The sequence below is a fragment of the Protomyctophum parallelum genome (genome assembly GCF_964188405.1).
Source record: "Protomyctophum parallelum genome assembly, chromosome: 6".
NCBI lineage: Eukaryota > Metazoa > Chordata > Actinopteri > Myctophiformes > Myctophidae > Protomyctophum > Protomyctophum parallelum.
The window spans coordinates 35,018,487-35,042,347 of NC_139701.1; the positions used below are offsets into that span (position 1 = coordinate 35,018,487).

The following is a 23,861-nucleotide window of genomic DNA, read 5'->3' on the forward strand; positions in this document are numbered from 1 at the left end:
TACTACAGTAGTTGGACTACTAATGTGCCATAGCGTCGTAGTAAATAAGTGTCATACATATTCTGAAGAAAACCTCAAGACAAAATATGAACATTATAAGGGTGTTTAAAAAAGAAAATAAAAGAATTGCCACGGACAATGCCAATTAAGTCTTTGCCATGGACACATTTGTCCGTGTATGGACATATTGATGATAAAATAATAATTATGGAAACGTATACAGGATGAAGATTATAGTGGAGAGTGATGGAGAAAAACTGGAAAATGAAATGCAGAGCTAATGAGCAATCAGCGATCAGTTCCTCAAATCCTCTAGCTTGCCAAAAGTATAATGACGGGGGGGCAATGTTTTTTTATACACACTGCTCTTAGTATTGATCTCTTATATATAGTATTGTATGTCTTGATGCAATTCTGCCCAGGGTACTCTATATATATTAATAGATAACAAAGATAGTAGAGTATCAGTGGAAGTAAAAGTATTGAAAATTGTTAAATACTCCAGTAGAAATACCTCAACATTGTACTAGAGTGCTTGAGTAAAATGTACTTTACTTTCCCACTGCACAGCAGGGGACGCTCTTTCTCAACATGAGTAAAAATTACACATACTGGCGGTAGGTTTTTGCCTACAATTGATTTTTCACTTCCTCTTCACTAACACGAGACATGAGTAGGGTTAATACTGTACAGCCTGCCTATTGCCTAATATTAGTAGCATAGTGTATAATAAATTAACATACGTTACATTATTTAAGTATACAATGATATTTGTTAAAAAGCTTCGTGAAATCGACGTCAGAATACATTTTGCACAATGAATATTATTTTATCAGTCTTTTTTTTTTACAATATTTTATCGTTAGAAATTTAAATTAAATTGTTACATTTAAATGCAGTATATCTGACTCTCCGTCGAAACTATAAAGGTCATTTAATTAAACACAAAACTCATAGGGCAAAACAAAGTACCTTATGCAGAGTGCAATCGCGATATTTCCGCATATCATCAGTTTTCCTATGGTTTTGTCAATGGTGGATCATATAGTCAACTGAACGCTCTTGAAACATCAACATTGTAACCCCGGGAAAGGGCACCTTAAGGCGGGTAGCTTTCCCTGGTCTAACCGGGAGGACTGGCGGACTGTCCAGTGGCTTTCGAGGAGGACGAAAGACGCTGCAAATGCACATTAAGGAGTGCAGGTTGCTAACAAAGTAGCTAATCTGCACACTGACTGACTGACACTAGCTTGGTAACATTAGCTTGCTAAGTTAGCAGTAGGCTGGCAACAAGACCTACAAAGACAGTGGGGGGTAAAGAAGTAGTCCGAAAGAAGTTTGTCCGTCCCCCCCTCATCACCATGAAGGCGTCGTGTTGATTATGGACAATTGAGGAGATCGGATCGTTGGCCTAAAAGGTAACATTTGCTGCTGTTGTTTTTTATGTGACATCATTCGAGAGCCAGTCGTCTGAAGTTATTGGATTCAACAATACCGGGGACAGGCAGCTAAATGTTCATGTTGGCTAGCGCGGCTGGGAGTGGGACTACTCCCCTTCATTAATACAATGCGACAATCTTCCTAAATAAAGTTGAGTTTAATGGCCATTACGTGGCCCTTAGAATATATTTATATATACCTGGCAGATAAATGGCTGTCTAACTTAATACAGCGGAGGCGGGCGTATGATCACTTTATATTGTATGTAATGTACACCCGGTAAAACATAAACTCTAAGTTTCATGTCAAGATACAGTATAAGGTAAGTTACACTGTTGAACTGTCTATTCTCTGAAAGATACATGATTTTAATTATTTACTGTTTAAATGCAGTTTATTGACGTTATAAAGCGGTAATAATAATGTAACTCCAAGCCGAACATTAACATCTCGGTTGCTAGTAGCTACAGATGGGTGTTAGCTACACAACCATAGTGTACGTCTCGGACGGTCGGTGTCGGTTCCTGTTTTATAATTAAACAAATGCCTAACTAATGTGACCGAAAACACTTATCAATATATATGTTTTTGTTTCCATGTAAAGTTACCGTGCCGTATCATAAAATAGCTAGCGTCAGCTCTTCTTGTTGGTCAGGTGACAGTTTCTTTGCTTGGAAGTGATCTAACAGTCCAAACGGGATGTGTGAACTGTTAAGAAGGGCATCGATACTGCTATAGCTCTGTTATGATTGATTTTAGAGTCAGTGTGGGTGGGCCTGGATGATTTTCTCGACCCCCCGTTTTTGTATTTGAGATACAAAAAAAAATGTATACAGGGTTCCGAAAGGGGCTATATGTTGATAGTGGGGCTTTTTGGAAGTTCCTCTTATATTATTTCGGGGCAACTGTTGACATGATCACCTGCGTCATGTGTTTGTTATGAGTAAGCCGGCATGACGTGCAAGAAAGGAATGACTGGAGTGTGAAATATGAGATGTCTAGAAAGAAATCCCTGTATTTTCTCTGAAAACACAGATACAAATACCTGTTTCTTGTTGTGCATAAGCCTGGAAAGCCAGCCTGGTTGCAACATCCAGTAAAGACTGATTTATATATCAACAGACCTGTCTAGATCTATGGTATAGGGATAAGCAGGTGGTAAATAACACTTTGGCAGTGTCCACTTTGTTTGGAAGGCACAAAAAAGCCAAGTGGACACACTGCTTGTCTTAAGAGGCAAATGCACCTGTCAGAACTAAATCAACCCCATTGTTTCACGACTCTTGGTTGGTGGTACAGTAGGTAGGTCCGCTTCACTAACCTGACCGGTATCTTAGGTAAACATCACATGCTTAGCATTTGGATGACTCCTCTCCTGCTCATCGTCCCACATGGAAATCTTTAGAGGAATTTGCTGCTGCTGAACCGGTTTTAAATGGCAGGCTATCTGCCTGCCGTCAGCAACCTCCGCCTGTCATGAAAGATGAATTATTTATTCAGCTTTGAGTCCGTTCAGAATTATGCTAAATGTCAACTTGTAGGCTATGGGCTCTTGACATACTTTACAGGATTCAAACTGTCGTATCACAAAGCAGTCAGTGATGCACAATCTTGTAGATGTGCTATTTCTGAAAAGAATAAGAGAATATTATCATCACAATACAATATTATTATCGATATTGAGGTATTTGGTAAAAAATAAATAAATAATTATAATAGATTTCTTTCCATATCACCCTGACCTACTCTCAAGGGCTTGACTCACAAGGTGAGTCAAACCGTGGCACTAAGTGGTTTGCATGTACATATAGTCCCATATCTCCCACTCTGTAAAGTTACCATTTGTCTGGCTAAACCGGCTATTTATAATATATATATAATTTATTTGTGCCGTAGGCCTATATACACTATACAGTGACGTCCTTTCTCTCTTTTTCATATTTTGGTAATCCTTTCTTCCACTTTTTGGTGGATTATCGAGAGCTGGGAATAAAGCATTGCGGTAGACATAGTGGATCCCAAGGGCGATTAATGTCCGAGGTTGTGTGCGACTGTGCGTGATTGATGGAAGTGAAAATGATTCAATTATAGGCGTCTAGGCGATATGATCTTGCATGTGATATCCCTCCTCAAACGTGTGTGTAATGCAATTAGCTTTTTTTTTTTTTTTTTTGCTGTCTCTTCCTGTGCAGGTGAGCAGGAGAGATGAGGAGCAGCAAGACGGCTGAGGTATCTCTCAACAGCTCTTCTCAGCAGCTTTCTGGTCTGGACAATGTCAGAGGTGCATAGGACTTCTATTCTGTTCTTCTCATTTTTCTGCGTGGTACTTGGTGCTAGTGTCCACCAGCACATTATTGTATTAAAAGTATTAAACAATCAAATTATATTAAAATTAGTTGGTTGGAAGAAGTTGTCATAGAAAGAAGTTTCCTTACAGTACTGACATCTTGATTTGTTTGTTTTTCCAGATCATACAGCTCCATGGAAAGGCCTGGCTCACTCCAAAGCTGCTGTAAGTACATTAGAGAGATGCTTTGCTTCCTAAAGTTTGCTCTGGAATTAGTCGGCTGCCTACAGTGAAAAGCCATTTTTTGGGGAGAAATGATTTGTCTTTTGAAACAAATCCCCTGAGATGACGATGAGGAGATGGCTCTCCGTCTTCCTCTAGTCTTTCATGGCCTGATTTATGTATTCTTTCACCCGCCTTCCAGTTGCGGCACATCGAGAACCGACTGGAGGCAGCTCCAGGAACAGGGGTTGTCCTGGCCTCTGTTATGGACCACAAGAAGAGCTCCTCAGCCTCCTCCAGGAAGGTCAGACGCAGAGGTAAGAATACAGAAAATACAGAATGAGATATTGTATCTACAGCTCAGGCAGTGGACATGTGGGAAATATGCGCACTACAGGGCATAGCAGTGGGTGTGGTTTCCTGGCACCACTGAAAAATCATTAATCTTTCCCCATAGAGATTTACACAGTTTTTTCCACAGAATCAATGGTTTTATGGTCGGGTTCCTGGATGGCTTGATTCTAGGCTTAATATAATTGATTGAAAAATGAATAGCAGATTTTTCAGTGGTGCCAGAAAACCATGCCCTATATACACACGGCGATTTTTACAATTGCAAATTCTTTGAGTTTTTCAACGTGATATTTAACAACCATACTCCTACCTCAGATGGACGACAAATGGATGATGTGGGAGGAGGGTCATCCAAATGGAGGGGGCGAGGACACCAGAGCCCAGAAAAGAGCAGTTCTCGCAGCCCACTGAGAAACACCACCCAGGACAGCAATGTCTGCAGAAACAACAGTGTGGAGTTCAGAGAGCCGCTGGCCTCCTACAGGTAAATGCTGAGACCCTGTCTTGGAACACCCAGTGCCGCCTCTCTTTGCAGTGTTATGCTGCGTTCACACAGGCAGATGCAAAGATTCACAGCATATTTGTATCTGAAGTTGAAGCCAGTTCAACTTATTTGTAGCTACAAAAGTTGGATTTGCTTTGTAGCTTCACGTCGCTGCCTTTCATTGAAAATGATTGGTAGACTGTATCTTTGTATCTGCCCGTGGGAACGCAGCATTACATCTGTCACGTCGTCGTCAAGTAGTCTTTGTGCTTTGTCAATGACGAAACGTAATTAGGAAATTACAGTTAATTTCACTACAGGATGTTTTTTCCCCTTTGAATTATCGTGTGTGTCATTTGGTTATCTTTCACGTTTTAGACTTTGTACGTCAGAACAGCTCTTTTAGACAAATAACAGTCTGGCCCTGAGGTTCTTTACCACACAACATTATTCACTATTCACAGAACATATGCTCTTGACACGTGCCCCCCACTTGAATAGCTTACGTGCCTCTGCAATAAGAGGTTTAACCACTTAAGCCCTTTTTTATATGTCATTGTACGATGGTATTGCACAGTGAAATTAGCCGATCTATAAGCTCAGAATGCGTTGCACTGCAATACTTTGTGAGCTTATAGAATAGCTATCTTCAAATATTTCTGACCATTATTGCCTAGTCGTTTAGCTGTGTTTTACTCAAGGATCAGTGCAAAGCCTTGGACACGAGTATTTCCTTTGGCCTATTACACAAAAGGGTAAATCTATTAAAAACATTTGATATTGCATTGTTAATATAGGTGGTTGTAGTATCTATTGCTGCATGTAGATGTTTGCATCTAACTTGTTTTTATAGGAATTGCTCCAAATGGTCCCTGTTGTCATGCAGTTCTTGTAGTATGTTAGTGCATCAGTAATGCAATCAGATTATGCTGGTAATATTGGTGAAACCACTGCCATAATTGCTAGGCAAAAGGCTAGAACCACAACTCTATAATTAACAGAAACATGGCTTTCAGAAGACACAAACAAATTGACCACAACTGTTCAAGTCCAGTGGCTGGAAATCTAAACAAACCCACGTTTTTCAGACCCCCATCACCTTGTTGTCGTACAGAAAAGAGTGTGAAATGGGGTAATATTTGATACTTTCTAATCAGTGTATTATAATCTAACGATCTTGAGATTCAACGCAAGTTTTGATCATTCAGAAAAGTGACAGATACACACCTCAGCAACACCCTTCGTCCACTTATCCATTTGTACATGCTCAAATTTAAATGAACACTGAGGAGTTTTACTGTGTGCGTGATTTGGTTCTACTTCCAGGGAAGCCACCCCTCCACCGCTTCCCCCCTCCCAGCCAGAGCCCCCCTACAGCCAGCAGTCCTACCCAGCGTTGGACCCCTCACTCAGTCAGCTGGTCTACCAGAGAGACACCAGGGACAGACAGACGGACAGAGACCTGGACAGCACACACTCCTCGGCTCTGGAGAGCACCGAGGTCCGCTACCTCAACGACCGGCCGGCCCTGGACGCTCTGAGGACTGTGGCGTCGTCGCATACCACCGGGGGAAGAGCCGCTGAGGACGGCAAGACTAAAGCACACCTCGCACATTACGAGACCAGCCAGGCGTCGGCCACATCCCTAACTCCAGGCGCCCCCGTAGACCGCGATGTGGGGGAGTGCTCGGCCTCCACCAGCCCTGGTTCAGCCTCCCAACGGCTGGAGAACCTGCGTCGACGACAGCCCGATGATAAGCTGGAGAAGCTGAAGGAGCGTATACGCAAGCAGAGGGAACACCTGGAAGAGGCTGCAGGGAGAGACCGGCTGCAGGGCTCTCTGGAGCTGCCTATACAGGGAGCTATGGGAGGCACCACCACAATGCCCACAGCGACCGTACGCAAAGTGGCCGCCGCACCACCTGCACCTATATATAAAGGTAGTTTTGCTATTGTATTCAGCACATTTGCGTTTTGGTGTGTGACTTGTATGAATATAACACATATTAATAACACAGTACGGTCAATGTAAAGTATTCTAGACTTACAGTGCAGTGTAACACATCCGTCATCTCATCTATTCTATCAGGTTTCAACTGCAGTGAGACGAAGCTTCGGACTCCTGATGGGAAAGTGTGGAAGGAGGAGGAGTTCCACAACCTCAGCAGAGAGCTCTATAGGGACCTGTCACGACAGCTTGCTGGTGAGCCTGCAGTACAGACATTAGGCACATTTTAAGCATAATCCAGATTCATACTTGAGGCAGACGACAGTGTTGTATGCCGAAAGTAGCTCATAAGTGGAAATGCGGAGCTGGTGCTTTTATGTTTGTCTATGTCGTGGTGTGTGCATATGCATATGAATGCCGTTTTAAACTGCTGTTCAAACAGGCAGTTCATATCTTGTTAGTTTGCATGGTCCTTCTCTTCCAACATAGCCTCTATATCTGTGTTTATGTTCAGCTATAGTTGAAGGGTGTGTGTGTGTGTGTGTGTGTGTGTGTGTGTGTGTGATATGGATATATCTCCAATAAGAGGCATATGAAATTATGTTTAAGTGATGTCTATTGTGTGACATCATGTTACTTACTTACTTATCCCCATTACACCGGCCGGCGCAAGGGGCAGAAACAAAGCTTCTCCACTTGCATCTGTCTTTGGCCATCTTCTCCATGGTACCCCAGCTCTGATAGTGTTGCTGGAGCTCCTTCTCTATCGTCCTACACCATGTCATTTTAGCCGGCCTCCCTTTCCTTCTTTTGCCTTCTGGGGTCCAGTGTAGTGCGACTCTTGGGATCGTGTTGATGTCCAATCTGAGAACATCCAGGTCCACCTACGTTAACTGATTATGCAGTGCATGTCATCTTGTTGGGTGATGTTGAGGAGGTTATTGTTTGAGATGGTCTTGGGCCAGAAATTAATATATGCTGAATTTTGCGCAGGCATGATGTGTGGAAAGTGGACAATTTATGGGTGTCATTTTCTGTAGTTTTCCAGCATGACCGTATTCGGTGCAGAATGCTGAAAAACTATGGTGCAGTATAACAGTGTTGATAGTACGCATCATGTGACATGTAGTTGTGGTTAATTTAGAGTACAGTCTTAGTGCAGAACAAAACAGTTTTTAGGTACATAGAAGAAGTTTTTCATTTCATTAGACATAAGGTTTAACTAACATGTCAGGTTCTGCGGTGTACTATATCCAGACTCTTATTTGCTTTCTTTTCCCTGCTCTGTAGCCTAGCCTGGGATTCTGGCAGGGATTTTCAAACTGCACTAAAGAAGCATGTTACAGAATTTAAAATGACATCTTGTGTGTTTGTAAAGATGTTCACTGATTTGGTTTTCAAAATGAAAAGGATTGAATGGAAATATGTCCTGAGAGAAGCCTGAGTTCCAACTAGCCCCTATAACTCGGGAGACGTTCTGTCCCGAGTGCGTGTGTGGTTAGGGTTTCTCTGCAGCACAGTTTCCAGGCGTGTTGCCATAACCACGGCATAGCAGCAGCACTGGTGTCTTTCACATACTCAAAGGGATCTCATTTTCCTAGAATGTTCTCTGTCCTTGTTATCCCACTTGAGTCTCTGTGAGCTCCCGGACTTTGCTGTTGGCTGATAATAAGTATAGTAGAATCAGATGGGTCAGGAATGGGAGTCAGTTATGACTAGAATGAAAAACTCAGAACATTGCCACGAATTAAAGTTTGAGTGTACCGGTATATATTAGTTCTTATTATTTTACTTTACCATTATTACTTTTTGCCAAAATTGGTAATTTCCCCCCACTAAACTGATATTTACTGACTGTATTCTATACATCAGCCAACCGTCCAAGCCAAAAATGCGGCAGTATAAATCTATTGTCAGAGTTTCTTATGTTGAGTTGAGTTGAACATGCTGGTTGTTGCATGTGCGTTTACGCTTCACACACATCACACTAAGCGTATGTATGTGTCTTATCCATTTGCTGTCGGTTAATTCAAGCTGTTTATAACTTAAGCCAAAATCGGATGACTGCTGCACGCTATTAAAAATATTATTTGTCATCCCTTGGTCAAAGGTTCCTCTGCCCTGTGGCTCATTTCCTGTGTGTGTGCGCATGCATGTGTTGTTGGTGGTTTTGTTTTGTGTACAGAGAGTACCAGATCCAGGCAACAGCAGCAGAGGGACCAGAGGCCAGAAGACGCGTCCAAAGAGAGAAGGCCTCCGAAACCTGTCAGGAAGATCCATAAAGCTGCTCCTGTCTCAGACGCAGATGCCAAAAAAGGTAGAATTTCTCCACTTTCATTTTATTTGTATCACGTTCTTTCATTGTTCCCGTTAAGCCTGCAGCATACTGCAAACAACAGAATAAACTCTCTTCCCGTATATACTGCTGGAACAGTGGAACTTCGCTATTTCGCTATACTTATTATTGAACCTCAGACCTTCGCTGTTTGTTTACAGCAGCCTTCAAACATGCTTTGACATAATTTGTCTTGGAGATTTCACTATTTCTGGTTCCATTAGTTAATTGCAATCTGGTTGTGTTTGTAGTTTCTCAGAGAGGTATTATAGAGATTTGTACCTCCTAATATCTTATCTTAAGACAACCTTTCTTCAAAACTGTCCACACAATATGCTGCTGACCGACTGCAGAAACAAAAGGAGTGCATGCATTGAGTGTCTGACCAATCACTGATGTTTGGCTAGTAAAGATTTTCTAAAATTCCAAAATTAGTAGGTGTTTGGGCTGTACCTGACTACTGAGAATTTGTCATGCTGTAACAGTTAGTCCATGCAGCAGTCAAGTGTCTTCATTTGAGTAGGAGAGAAATACCTGTTTGCATTTAAAGGCACAGTAGGTAGTAGGTACTGTCAGTGTCTACGATCAAATAGCGTGGCCAGCTCACTGCTTTGAATGGAGCGCTTCACTGCATGCTCAATGAATCGTGAAGTTTTATTGGCCACCGGAGGGCATGATGCCAGAAGCACTACAACACCTTTAAAGACAAACCTACCCCTTGGTGGAGGTCTGTGCTGTACTGAGCACATTTTCTAGTTCCGTTTTGTTGTCACAGATTCAATAGGGAACCCCTCAACACCGCGGGAGCTGTCCATCCACTTCATTGTGCCATAACGTGCCGTGAGTGTTCCAATACCTGAACCAGAACCACTGCTGGCAGCTCAGGCTGCGTTCCCCCTGTAGTTAGGTAAAGTTAGCTTTAAGTTGTGGCAAATCTGCAAAAAAATGCTTACCACTAGCTTTCTTCACAGATGTGTTCATAAAGGTGTCTACAATCACATATAAATTTGTTCCAACCCAACTCCCTTGAGAAACTTTGTGACAGCTGCTGAAAGTTGGGGTACCATTATAAGTCAAATAATTCCAAATTGCATTATACTTTAAGTAGCATGTGACATGTCAAACTTGAGTTTTGCACGAAAATACTCCTTGGGCTAAATTTGGCCATAGCCCAAATGTGCTGACCTCATCACATTTGTGATGACTGCTATGGGCATCTTTAGGCAATGGAGTGTTTTTTGTGAAAAACTAATGCTTGCAATGGATTCAGAATCTTGAAAAACCCCTAGTTTCACATGCTACTGTCACATGCTACTTAAAGTATATATATATATATATTGGTTGATAATGGTACCCCAAATTTCAACAGCTGTCACAAAGTTTCCCAAGGGAGTTGGGTTGGAACAAATTTATATGTGATCGTAGACACCTTTATGAACACATCTGTGAAGAAAGCTAGTGGTAAGCATTTCTTTTGCAGATTTGCCACAACTTAAGCTAACTTTACCTAACTACAGGGGAAACGTCCAGTATGTGTGACATGCAGATTGTGACTGGCAAGCATAGAGGCAGCCTTATAGTGGAATGTAGAATGGCAACTGCTTGCTGCTTTAACCTGGTTGTAGTGAAGCCCTGACAGCTGAGAATACTGACCCTGGTACAGTCAAAGAGATGTCCCTCAACGCACGCCACGCATGCCAGCCACACACACATACTTGTGCACACACATAAACACTTTCTCCCTTCGCTTTTGCTGTGTTTGACACACGCACGCACACACACGCTCTCACTTAGTCAAGATTCAAAGTTGTGGCCCAGGCCGTAGCGTAACGGTCTGGGCACCGGACTGGTGATCCAGTCGCGGTGTGCCGCGGGTTCGACTCCCGGACCCGACACGGCCTTTACTGCATGTCATCCCCCCATCTCTCTCCCGTTTCCTGTCAGCCTACTTTCTATCCCTTAAAAAATCAATAAAGGCGTAAGCCGCAAAAAAATATCTTAAAAAAAAAAAAAAAAGATTCAAAGTTGTATCTCAACCAATGCAAGAGAGACATCTCTTTTGTTGACAACACAAGACCGTACAATGTACATATACGTTTTACTCTCTCCTCTCCCAGCTTGGTCTAGTCTATGCTCCTAGCAAGAAGTATAAATAGCTCTGCAAAATCTGTGATCAAGTTCAGCCCCGTGTTGGCTCATTCTCCCCACACAAACAGCTGCTTTGGGTGCAGCTTCATTACCGGCCACTGCTTTAGTCTAGTGTGCATGGTGCTGCAGTGGTGCTTGGAAGGTCAAATGAATTGGAACGGCGGAATTTGGATGAATTTGCATTCAGAGATATTGCTGTCCTTTCATTGGTGTTTATTGCAGATATCCGCGTGTTGCTGTCTGTTTTTTACTTCTTACTGTTTCCTTCTTACCGTTTCCTCCAGCTACCAAAGTTGATCCTCGTTTGAGTAATTTTGTAAACTCAATTATACTGTAATGTATAGGTCTGCTTGTCTTTTCAAAGACGGTACAGATTTCCTGCAGTTAAACTGCTCTATTAGCGTTACTGAATCCATAGAGGGCTATTGTATAATAATGATTTGAATATAACTGATAGTGTACGCGCATGTCCAGGTGCAGCACATGAAAAAAAATAAGGTCCACTGTTAATTATTTTTGCAAAAGGTGAACGCAATAAGACAGTAAATCTTATTTTCACCAGTGTGCAGACCATATTTCGTTTTTATCTGTATCATTTGCCAGTATTTATTGTCTGTATTAATTGTATGTTTCTGTTTGTATGTTTGAGGTGTGGCTTTTTTGCATGTGCATGGCAGTTATTTAAGCGTGCATATGTGCTTACACAGGGCAATCACAAACTATACAGTATGTCCTCTCAGTTGACGCATGCACTGTACAATGTATGGCCTTCGAAACACCAGTGCTTTATTAAACGGCAGGGGTGTTAATTACCATGACGGTATGTACTCTCTGTGTTCCCACAGTGATTGGCCCTTCGTCGTGGCGGGAGGGCCAGAAGGTGGTGAAGATAGTGCTGGGTCCAGCTCCCAGGCTGCCCAGTAAGGATAAACCTCAGTCGGCTGACAGACTGAGTAAGACAGGTGGGCCTGGAGACCTACACTATCTCTATACATGCTGCCTACGACACCCCTGTCTTATGTTACCACCTTCATCTTTTTCACTGATGGCAGCTCCAGCACTTATACTGTACATACTGTACACTATTCATCTAGGACTTCACGTTTGAGTGCAAAAAAATAATTTGTAATTAGCAATATGTGTATCGATTATTGCAATTTAAAAATCACAATCTGCTGCTAGGCAGAATATCACACTATTCATTTACTATTCATACGCATCAGCATTTAATATCCTCCCTGCCCTGTAATTTCTGTAAGCAAATAAATACATGTAAGTATCTGCATATTGTCACTCAAATTGCAGTACAGAACAATCACAATCTTCCTTTCCCCACAGACATCCATTACTCTCCTACGTTTCCTTCACAGCTGTCTGCACTGTGCCATTTATTGTCTCGTTCGTTTCACCTCTGACTTGTCCATCTCACATTTCCGTCTCCTCAGACTCTACTGGCCAGTTGCACCACCTCACACTAAGTTCAAACTTAGCCTTGTTAGAGCGTGAATGGATTCTAAGTCCAGACTTAAGCATTTCTCAAATTAAAGCTGTTGCACCACACAAATGAGAGTTAATGTATCTCTAAATATTTACACAAGCCCTTAGGCAGCAGTAATGTCTACTTATGATGGCACAACACTTTTACTCCTTCAACAAATTGAATAAGACAAATGACCCCATCATTGCCAATGCACTTGGCAAGATAGGTGGCATCTATTGTACATTTATGATGATGATGACATTTACGTGAGACTTCAAGAGAGACAGATCCACAAAACCATTTTGTGTAGGGCAGTGTGCAGGGTTACACAGTACACTAGCCCTGTACGAGCAGTGTGCAGGGTTACACAGTACACTAGCCTTGTACGAGCTGAGCACATAGGTTATTTCATAGACATGTCATAACGTGATGGAATTAACGTCTTCTCTGTTTACTTACTTACTTGTCTTTTCAGGTTAAACTAGTGTTTATTTGATGAAAAATTGCTTATGCCATTTTCTGCAACTATATAGATTACATCTATCATATATGCACTACCAGCTTACAGTATGTTATTCCATAAATAGTCATGCATGATGCAACATCATTAAATAACCCACTAGTTAAAACTAGCTAGTGGCTACTATGCCTCTCTCTAGTAGGGACTTTACACCATAACTTAGTTTGCAGGTGCAACCCAGCTCTGGTCCTTTTCACCATTCTCTAAACATGTCCTGTACTGAAGCCAATTCACATCACGGTTTTATACTTGAGCTTTACACTCTACTGTGTTTTGTACTAGGTTTGCATTCAGTGTGACCGCCAGACAGACAACAACTGGCCAGCCAGAGGATTATTATCAACAAATAGTGAAGAGCTAAAGAGTTAATCATCTGCATAGTGCACACATAGCCGCAGTCTCTCTTTCTCTCTCTGTCTGCCTGTCAGCCCTTATCTTTTCCTCCTCTCACTTTCTCTACTTCCCCTATTTCTCTGTCTCGTGTAACCCAGGCTGTGCTGGCTGCCAGTGACCGGAAGTAATTGAGATTGACTGGCTGGTTTCTGGCTGGCTGCACATTTCAACATGGTTTGATTTCTCCAGGGTCGCCCGTAGTGCAGGAGGCCTGTAGCCCTGTACCCAGAGGGAATGGCCCAGTAAGGCGGGGAGATGCTTCATAATGACTGCTGCTGTAAAAAAAAAAGAAGCATGTAGTCAGAGTTGCCATTAACTTTCTTTCTTTCTTTCTTTCTTTCTTTCCTTCTTTCTTTCTTTCTTACTTGTATAGCTAATTGTCATCTACAGACCCTTTGGCAGGTCTCCCAATTAAAACATAACGACACAGCAAACTGTAAAAATAGCACATCACACACACCCACAATGTCAGCTTCTCCCTTACACCTCTTTGGTTGTAAATCTGTAAGGCCTGGTGTGGATGAAGTTTACCAATCAGCCAAACACCTTTTTCTGCTCTCTCCAGGGGCCCTGCACCGCTCCAGCTCTGACCCCAGGTCTGATTCGAACCAACAGTCCCGTCCTAACAGCAGAGAGAGGCCCCGCAGCAGCAGCAGCCGGGGGCGAGGCAACAACGGCCGCGCCACGACCGCTCCCCGTCCTTCATCTGCAGCGCAGGTCTCTCCTAGCAGAGAGGTGTTGTCAGCCGACATTCAGGGCATCCTGGACGACTTGCAGATGGAGTGCCGAGCAGCCGAGGAGGAAGAGGAGAGGGCAAGGCAGAGATCTCGGACAGAGCACGGTAGCAACCGGGGAGGGAGAGGAGGGTCAGGGTCACGGACGAGGACCCCCGTCTCTGCCTGGGGGGCCCCGTTGGCGGCCAGTGGCTCCATGCGAGGCTCCCGTAGCGCCAGTCCCGCCAAGCGAAAACCAGAGCCTGCGGACGCCACGGACGCCGTGGAGGCGGGACCGAAGAAGCGTAACTACGACGCCGAGGCCGTTCGCCAGTACATCGCCCGGCAACAGGAGGAGAGGAAGAGACGTCAGGCGGAGGAGCGGAGGTCGCAGCGGGAGGAGACCGAGCGGAGGAACCAGAGGCTACAGGAGCTCTACAGAAAGCAGAGGGGAGGGGCCAAAGTGGTGGCCCCGCCCCCCGAGGCCCCCGCGCAGAAACGACTACAGGAGACCTACACCAAGCTGCTGCTTGGAGAGGAGGCCACACAGATGCCACCTGCTGCTACGCTGACCTCTAATCAACTGGTAAATACTATTAACACTAAACATCCTTTTTGTCACACCATCACTGTAAAAAAATTAAATATTCCATAAAAAAATACTTCTCATTAAAATATAGTGAAATACAGCAATTCATGGCAACTTGAGGTACTCTTCTTTAATATTTCATCATGACATAATTAAAAATAGATATCATGGGGGGCCCTATCATAGGGGAGCAAGACAGACAGTTTAAACTAGTGCTATGACAATGGTTATTGCATACTACGTTCCCAACTTGAATCATTTCAGGTCTAGTTAACAAAAACGAAAGGCACAAAATTGAGTTGGGAACTTCTGCTTTGGTCCACCCAATCCTGGGACATGTGAGAATGGTCCAGTGTAAAACAAAAAAGAAAAAAAAGGCCATTGTGGGTGTACAGGATTCACTCTATCACTAAATACGGGTGAATTTCACGGGGATGTGGGCAGGGAAACAAACCTACCTTCTATGATGTCACTGAGCATCATGAAGCTACTGAAAGACCCACCCACCTTAGACATCAGCAACATTATGAAAATTACAAAAAAATATATAATTGTCCGGGTGAAAATCACCCGTATTTAGTGTTCTAGGGTTAAGACATGTAATAATTATGTAGCATTATGTATGAAACTGACACTTGTAGGGGGCACGGTGACACAGTTGTTAGTGCTGTCGCCTCACAGCACTAACAACTGCTGGGTTTGATTCCCGCTCAGGACGCTGTGGATGCTGGCGGTGTGTTTCCTCCTCCGCGTCATCAGTGCCCACACCTGAGGCGGGGTTGGCAAAAGGGCCTTTCTGTGTGGAGTTTACATGTTCTCCCCGTGTCCCCACTAGGTACCCTTACAAAAAACCTGCAGTAATCCTGGTCTCTAAACTGCCTCCCCCTGGCCAGCCTGATGGAAGGGAAAGGAACTGGTTGGAATAACATGTTCCTTTCACATGCTACTTCCGACCAGGGAAACTCCCCCCTGTCAGGTGTAAAGGAGCAACTTGGACATTTCAAGTCCGTTGCTCTCCCCATGTACCCCATATATGGGAACTAGGTTGGCGGAGGCCGGAGGGTGTGTAGAGCCCAGGATCACATTAGATAATTGACACAGGGGTGAAAAATGGGTTACAAAATCGTGGGATAAAAAATATATAAAAAAAGAAACTGACGCTTGTTGTTGTGTCTCTGTGTGTTTGCGTTTGTTCTAATCGGTGTGCATGTGTGTGTGACCTACAGCAGAGGCCGGCGTACCAGCCCTCTGGGGAGTCGGACAAGGAGAACAAGCGACTAGAGGCACCCCAGAGCCCCTCCAGCAGTGACATGTCTTTGTCAGAACAACCAGCCCCGCCACTGTCCAGGTTATAACATACAACTCTAATATCCAGATCAACCACTCTGTTGTCACTTTAACCGAGTCGGTGGCAACAGAGTCGGTTAAATCATAAAAAGAGCATTATTATTTGCCATCTGCCTGCAGCGTGAGGTACATAATTACTAGTGACTCACCTGACAGTACAAACAGAGGAACTGTTTGTTTTCATACAGTCAGTTTCCATGGTCGCCTCCTTTCACCTCATAAGTGTTATGAACGCTGTGTTTTAGAGCAAGAGGAATAGAGGGCTTTTTATGCAAGAGAGGACTTTCTGTTTGCAGTATGCTCCAGGGTTTGGTTTGTAATGGTGCCATTTAAACAACAGATAAATCATGTTTATCTTTTGTAGGTTGTTTGTAATTGGTATACTCCATCTGAGTCATTTTCTCTATTTACTTCACTTAATGTTGTTGGTGGTGTTGTTTTTCACAATTAAGCTTATGCAGCTACAGTGGTTATTGATTTTAGCTTGGTCTAGCTGAACCCTGATTTTCAAGTTACTGAGAGTTACTATTATTTCACTACCTGGGTTTGGCAGTTTAATTCCAGATCTGAGCCACAATGGACACATTCTTTTAAGATGTGATATTTACAGTCATTAATTTGAACATTGGATTTTGGTTGATTGAGATGACATTTAGACATTTCACATGCAGAACTCACTTGTGCATACTCTGCATAACTCTTGTTTAGTTAAGCAAGTTGATTAAAGGCACAACATTTGTTATTTTCGTTTCTTGTAAATGGTTAGTCTGTCCGAATTGCCATTTGGCACCGTACACCTCAGGGTCATATGAGACACACAAGGCAAGTTTGATACCGCTCGGTCAGATGCTGTCCAAGCTATGCCGGAACACAGTGACAGACACACATATCTATTTAGTAAATTATAGTATGGATGGATACACACACTCACACAAGGCTTCTCTGACACAATGGCATATTGATCATACATTTTAGGGAAGGGAGAGTAGTAGTTGCATACTTGTTTCTCTAACCATATGAAGCAGACTAATAGTTGTTTGTTCCTTTTTAATTTATTGTTTATCGCCTAATACTCTCCCTGTTCATTCCTTTGTCTACGTGTGTTGCAGGACTGATCTGGGTATGGCAGTTCCCTCCTGGCTTCAGCCCAGCGTCCAGGTGGGTGCTGCCACCGGCACTGACGGTAGAGCTCTGGCTCCCTCTAGTGACCATCTCTTCTCCCAGCTTCTGAGGCTGGAGAGTGGGGTGTCTCCTGGAGGACACAACCAGCATCAGTCAACCACTGCACTCTCCAACAAGTCCAGGTCCAAGCTGACTCCCCGCATTGAGGCGCTGAAGGCCACGGCCATGTCCCTTTCCAACCGCATTGAGAGTGAGGCGCTCAAACTGGCTGGCGAAGGGATCGACTTGGGTTCGGGGACCGCTGCAGAGGTGAGCGCAAGTAACCACGGGCGCTGGGTAGGTGATTTCAGCCCCCCAGTCAGAGAAACCATCCCAACTGGCAGCACAGATGCAGACGACCTGGGGCTGAGGATTCAGAGGATCCTGAGAAGTGCAGGTCAGAGTTCATACGACAAAGCCACTTTGCCGGGCGTGGGCAACCTGCATGCCTTCGCTGGGCAGAAAGAAAAGAGCGGTGCCCAGATGAACCCACAACAACCTTTCAACAGTCACTCACATGAAGGGAGGAAGCCGGTCAATGACCTGGAGAAGATAGAGAGGGCCGAGTGGTCCGGGCAGAAGAGAGGATATGGATTTGTAGCGGAGAGAGGGGAAGTGGAGGAGATGAATGGAAAGAGGACAAATCTCCACAACTCCAGCGGAAGCTCCATCAGCGAGGGCCTGCTAAGTGAAGGGAATCTCTCAGAGGATGACGCCGGCCCCCTTCGCCGTACCACAAATCACATACCAAGACCGGCGGATAGCCTGGGGGCTCCGGGCTACTGCGTGGACCAGAGACGGAGCTATGACGCCCTCTCCCAGTTTCAGAGGGAGGCAGAGAACTACCCAGCCCTTAGCTCCCCGTTCGTTACACGGGATGGAAGCAAAGCAGCCTGGGAAGAGCTGAGCAAAGGAAGCCCTCACAGTGTCATCAACATTTTTACCAAGAGCCTACACAGCCAACCCAAAGGTTAGTTTGTACATTTACACAGATGTGTGCATGCACATCCAATCTCTACTCCAGGTGCTGGACAAACAACGATCAATTCAAAAAATTAAGTCTGCACGCTGGTTCTCAGCTCCACTAGTGTCGATCTTCATCAGGCATCTAATTTTAACATTTTAAATAAATGAGCATGCATTGTAGCTGGTACAGGAAACTCCAGAAGGCTTGAATTTGTAACCCTTTGCTTCGTGTGTTTCATCTTTAGCGGCTGAGGACAGGCCGGAGAGGAGCCCTCCTTCTGTCCAATGTGTCCAGTCAGGCATTAGCCCTGGAGATGCAGCAGGTTATGAGGATGACTTTGTGTCGTCCCGTAGCAGCGGTGGCAGCGGCCAGTCCAAGAGAGGATGTAATGGACGCGGGTAAGAGGATTGAAGTGGACTTATTCATAAACTGTCCACTGGGGGGCACTCATGTTACACAGCTGACGGGCAGCTCCAATTAAAACAGCCTAGTTGTTGGTTCTCAGTGTATAAATGAATGTTTAGCTGTATTTATTTTATTATCACACATTTTGCAGTGAACATGATACTTTTGCCTGGCATTGATCAAGTTGATTTCAGGCATAACACCTGAATCTAATTATTAGCAGGGGTGCAGACAAGCGGTGCGCCAGTGCGCATGCGTCGTCAAAACGTTTGGTGCGCGGTAGATCAAAGGCATGGAGGCGCATTTGTGCACCAACAGCTGAGAGACAGGGATTTAGAAAAGGAACTCAAATGAGATGTTAACGTCCTATAAGTAGACTTAAAAATAAAACTAGTGTTGACTAATCATTACAAGTGGCTCTTATTTTGATGAGGAAGTCAGAGGACAGGAAGTGCGTTTCAGTTGTAAACAAGCTAGATGACAGTTTTTAGCTGTCAAAGTGCTAGTCGCTAAACCACGCTAGGACCATATTTACAATATGAAAACTATCGGTCATTTAAACAATGTAGGTTACACACACTGGAATTAAACATGGAACCAGCAGGCAGCATTAGGTGTGTAATTCATTGTATAATATGTGTTGGACGTTTGTGGTTGTGCTATAGTGATAAACGGACACCTTCTGCCAGTGGGATCATCCTACTGCTGCTTAACGACTACACTGTCTGTGATTAGGTGTACTATAGTGTAGCTTTGCATCTGTTGCATCTGCCAGTGTGAAAGCAGCATAACGTTGTGGCAGGATACGAACGTCCGTACTTATGTACTTATGCCTGTATATTTATATTATTATTAGTTCTTACGCTTACTGAATCTTAGTTGTATCTCTCTACTTTTACCGTAGTGCTTATTTACGCCAATATTACCCCCCAGCATCGAGCCGCAAATTCTTTCTGCCGATTGGCTACGCCCGATCACGTGACACGTGCATCACGCAGTGTCAATGCATGTTGGGATTCTTGGGAAGGCGGACTGCCATTATCTAATTCTATGGGTCACAGTTCTTTTTTTTATTTTTATATGTGACATCTTCTCTCTCTCCAGTGTGAGCAGTCACTTTGAGGAGTTGATGAGGAGGTCTCCCTACTCCCACCATTCATCCCTCCACTCCTCTGTCCACTCCCCTCATCTCTCCTCCGGCTCCACGTCTGGATCCTCGCCCCGCTCCAAACACTCCACAGGAAAGAGAGGTGAGACGCTCAATATTATCACTCAACATTGCCGTTCTGGTGGAAGGTTTTTGTCTGATATTGCAGTTTTCCCATTATTGTAAATCGGCAAATGGCCTTTATTGCACTACCAACATCACTGGCGGTGCTGCGGATCCCGGCTTACACACTTAGCCGTGGCCGTGTGTCCTCAACTGATCTGATGGATATCCCCATGTGTTTTATTCATTATCATTCAGTTCTACTACTATAACTCCATAGCTGCCATACCAAAAATGGCCACACGATGGGGTCCTTGCCCAGTGCCAGCCATATTTGCAATAGTAGTCCCAAAACTTAGTGGATGTTGATATCAGTTTGAACAGTCGACCAGGTCACAGTAGTGGATCTAGGCCTTTCTATACGAGTGATCCGATTTTTATCATAACTAAGTCAATCTAAGGTCTAATGATTAGACCTTAGATTGACTTTTTTGCACATTACGATCCATAATGCACATAAAGACCACGCGCGTGCGTGCACATGAGTATTTTGGCCGTTTTAGGTAAACGTCAGATGCTACTTATTTTATTTTTTTCCACTGGATTATGGAGAATAAAACAAATCTCGGGATGCCGGGCATGGCATCGATTGCAAAGGTAAGCCAATCTTGGTTTCTCGGGGGCGGCGCGGAAACAGTTAATTTGTCACTAATATTATCACTTTTCCAACATTGACATTTCATAGTTTTGATCTTTGTTTTGCATTTGAAGTAGTACCTGTCAGTGCCTGTCCTAGGCCTCTAATCGTTCCAGAGCTTTCTTCCTTATCCTATCAAGAGTCTTTTTTGGGGAGTTTTCCCTCACCTGATTGAGGGTCTATGGACAGGTGTGTTGTTGTATTCCTTTTACATGTGGACCTCTAAAGCCCTTTGAGAATGTTTTTGAGAAGTTGAGTTAAATCTGACCTCCATCAAGTTCGTCTCTTGGCTCCTAATGTCTGATTGACGTCTCTCTTCAGGTGGTGCATCGGACCGGAGCGACGCCACTCTGGTGGAGGAGCAGAGGAGCCCCTGCTCACCAGCCTCGGAAGCCCCGTCTGCCGACTCCAGGAGGAGGAGCTCAGAGAAGAGCTCTGCCCACAGCCAGGCCAGGAGTGTCCGCTCTGATGGCACCCTGGGGGGCGCCTCAGGGCATTCTCTTCAAAGGTAAACTAAACGGATGAGGAATGAGGAACACGCTTTCATGATGTTGCCTTTTCAGAGGCTCCTATTACATTTTCTTTAGATAATTTCAGTCAAAAGTACAGTACTGTGTGATGTACTGTACAATATACATACTGGACTGTGGTTCTGGTCAAAGGGAGGGTAAGGGGAGATTGCCACAAGTGTAGAAGATTCCTCCTTCCTCCGTTTGCCTCTGGTATTTCCTTCCTCCCTGTAAACCGCACAGTAGCAATTTGTGGGAATGCTGGTAGCGCTATTGGCTTGGAGAAGAATATCGTACTATCCTTTAAGTGTTTGGGGATAGTTAAAAGGAGTGTGCCTTTCATGGTAAACAAGTCTTGTTACTTTATGTTCGTGTAGACGGGTACTGAGGTGATTTATCATCATGTTGGAAATTGGAATGATAAATTGCACCTTTACCACTGCACCTCATAATGTTGACTGTGTTAAAAAGGAATATCTGAATGAACTAGCTGGATCGCACACTGTTTGCTTTCTAAAGTATTTCCAAACCAAGACCTCTCAAATGAATGGTGGGCAGAGTTGGGTATGAAAGGGATTTTTTGAGCAAATGAGCAGTTCTACAGTGTATGACATATCACCATCACTCCCTAGTACCTAATAGACATGACTAAGCGTTAATTATTAAATGGTGCTTGGAGATTTCCAGGTAAGGCAGCCAAGCAAAAAATATTGTGGCTAGCAGTGCTATTGAAGGCTCAAGGGGTTTAACAGCAATGTAGAAGCTGCCAGCAGGGTTAGACTGCAAATTGCCGAAGAACAGAACACTGGCTCTTTTGTTTCCGTGGTCTGCGAGGTGGTTGGTCCGGGAGGCCATCTTCACTGCAGCTTAGGCATGATGCCAAGGGAGAAAGGAGAGAAGAGAGAGAAGTTGTTGTTTTCTTGACATTCGAGCCCTCCAGTAGCATGTTTCTAAAGCCCAGGTGGTACATTCTTGCCATACCGTACTTGCAGTCTGTCTATCATCCAAGGTTGATTGCAAGGAACGCAAAGTCCAGACTTCTGCCTAATTCAAGTGCCATATATGATGCAAGTTGTTGTTGTCCCTGTGTGCCGACGACTCATCAGTCTAACTTGATGTTATTATGAACAATAAAACAAGCTCTGTTCGGGAGCAGCACATTGATGACTATTGAAAGACCACTTTGTATTTCCTAATTAAAATATTTGAGACGGTCTGCAAAATGATGTGTCTTACTGCGATGGCTAACTGCACTCAGAACTGAGCTTATTGTAGAAGCACAGTCCTGCCATTGATCCAGGTTCTCTGTGTAATAGCACAGGCCCTCTCTGGTTCAGCTCCAGGCTTTCCAAGGCTAGGGGCCCCCTTTTCTTTATTGCTGACCTGTTTTAGCTAACTACCACACTTTGGATCTTGCCACAGGCACAGTGACCTGATTCAAAACAAAATAAAAGTTTTATGTAAGGAGAAATCACTAAATGTCTGTAGTTTCATGTAAGGAGAAATCACTAAATGTCTAGTTTTATGTAAGGAGAAATCACTAAATGTCTAGTTTTATGTAAGGAGAAATCACTAAATGTCTGTAGTTTTATGTAAGGAGAAATCACTAAATGTCTGTAGTTTTATGTAAGGAGAAATCACTAAATGTCTGTAGTTTTATGTAAGGAGAAATCACTAAATGTCTGTAGTTTTATGTAAGGAGAAATCACTAAATGTCTGTAGTTTTATGTAAGGAGAAATCACTAAATGTCTGTAGTTTTATGTAAGGAGAAATCACTAAATGTCTGTAGTTTTATGTAAGGAGAAATCACTAAATGTCTGTAGTTTTATGTAAGGAGAAATCACTAAATGTCTGTAGTTTTATGTAAGGAGAAATCACTAAATGTCTGTAGTTTTATGTAAGGAGAAATCACTACATGTCTGTAGTTTTATGTAAGGAGAAATCACTAAATGTCTGCGTATGCTGTCAGAGCAGCATACACTTGTTTTCGATCTTTTTCTTCTGCCCCCCTTTTCTTTTCTTCTTTTTTTTAAAGCACATTCACAATATCTTGTCCTTAGTTCAAAAGAATATCCTAGATTTCAGCTAATTAACGTAATGTCCCAATATGTCTTTCTCTAGTGTGGGGCCAGATGGTAAAATGTCTCCAGGCAGCATCCCTGTATTGGCCTCTCCTTCTGAGAATGGGTCTCCACCAGGGGCCAACTCTCCAGGTGTGTCCCAAAAATCTGTCTCTTCTGTGGGGATGGAGGGCTGCAACCTTGGCCTGGGGGCTGGAACTTCAGCATCCAAGGCTAGGCTAACCACTGCCTCTGGTACACTCACCACAGCACCCAGTGGCAGAGCAGAGATCAACAGCGCAAGTAAGCAAATGAGCTCTTTTGATGTACAGTTTAGCAGCCATGTCCGTTTGGACTTAATGATCTCTTTAACCCTGCAAGACCCGGATATATTTCTACTTGCAAAAAAGAGATTTCAACCTTACTACTACTTTGTACTACTAGGACTTATGTTAAAAATATATGTAAAAAAAAGAAAAGAAAATAAAAGTTTGAGAATTTTATGCACATTTATAATCATTATATAATAATTATATAATAATATAATAAATTAATAATTTACATTTGGGGGATATCTTTCACAATAATGAA

The 23,861-nt window shown here is 43.5% G+C and overlaps 1 protein-coding gene across 4 annotated transcripts in view; it reads left to right on the forward strand.

Annotated features, from left to right (window-relative positions):
- Positions 1-1,040: 1,040 nt before the first annotated feature.
- cep350 (centrosomal protein 350) overlaps positions 1,041-23,861 on the forward strand; it is a 45,534-nt gene continuing 22,713 nt past the window's right edge. For 3 of the 4 annotated variants that reach the window (XM_083767332.1, XM_083767335.1, XM_083767333.1), the window contains exons 1-16: positions 1,041-1,418; positions 3,633-3,721; positions 3,909-3,952; positions 4,152-4,266; positions 4,619-4,787; positions 6,114-6,727; positions 6,877-6,990; positions 8,921-9,052; positions 12,064-12,180; positions 14,177-14,910; positions 16,140-16,261; positions 17,370-18,391; positions 18,633-18,786; positions 19,898-20,043; positions 21,022-21,208; positions 23,332-23,573. In XM_083767332.1, coding sequence (XP_083623458.1) covers positions 3,646-3,721; positions 3,909-3,952; positions 4,152-4,266; positions 4,619-4,787; positions 6,114-6,727; positions 6,877-6,990; positions 8,921-9,052; positions 12,064-12,180; positions 14,177-14,910; positions 16,140-16,261; positions 17,370-18,391; positions 18,633-18,786; positions 19,898-20,043; positions 21,022-21,208; positions 23,332-23,573 — 3,988 coding nt within the window. In that variant the 5' untranslated portion in view covers positions 1,041-1,418; positions 3,633-3,645. The remainder of the gene's footprint in view (positions 1,419-3,632; positions 3,722-3,908; positions 3,953-4,151; positions 4,267-4,618; positions 4,788-6,113; positions 6,728-6,876; positions 6,991-8,920; positions 9,053-12,063; positions 12,181-14,176; positions 14,911-16,139; positions 16,262-17,369; positions 18,392-18,632; positions 18,787-19,897; positions 20,044-21,021; positions 21,209-23,331; positions 23,574-23,861) is intronic. The other variant, XM_083767334.1, reaches the window with a different exon arrangement.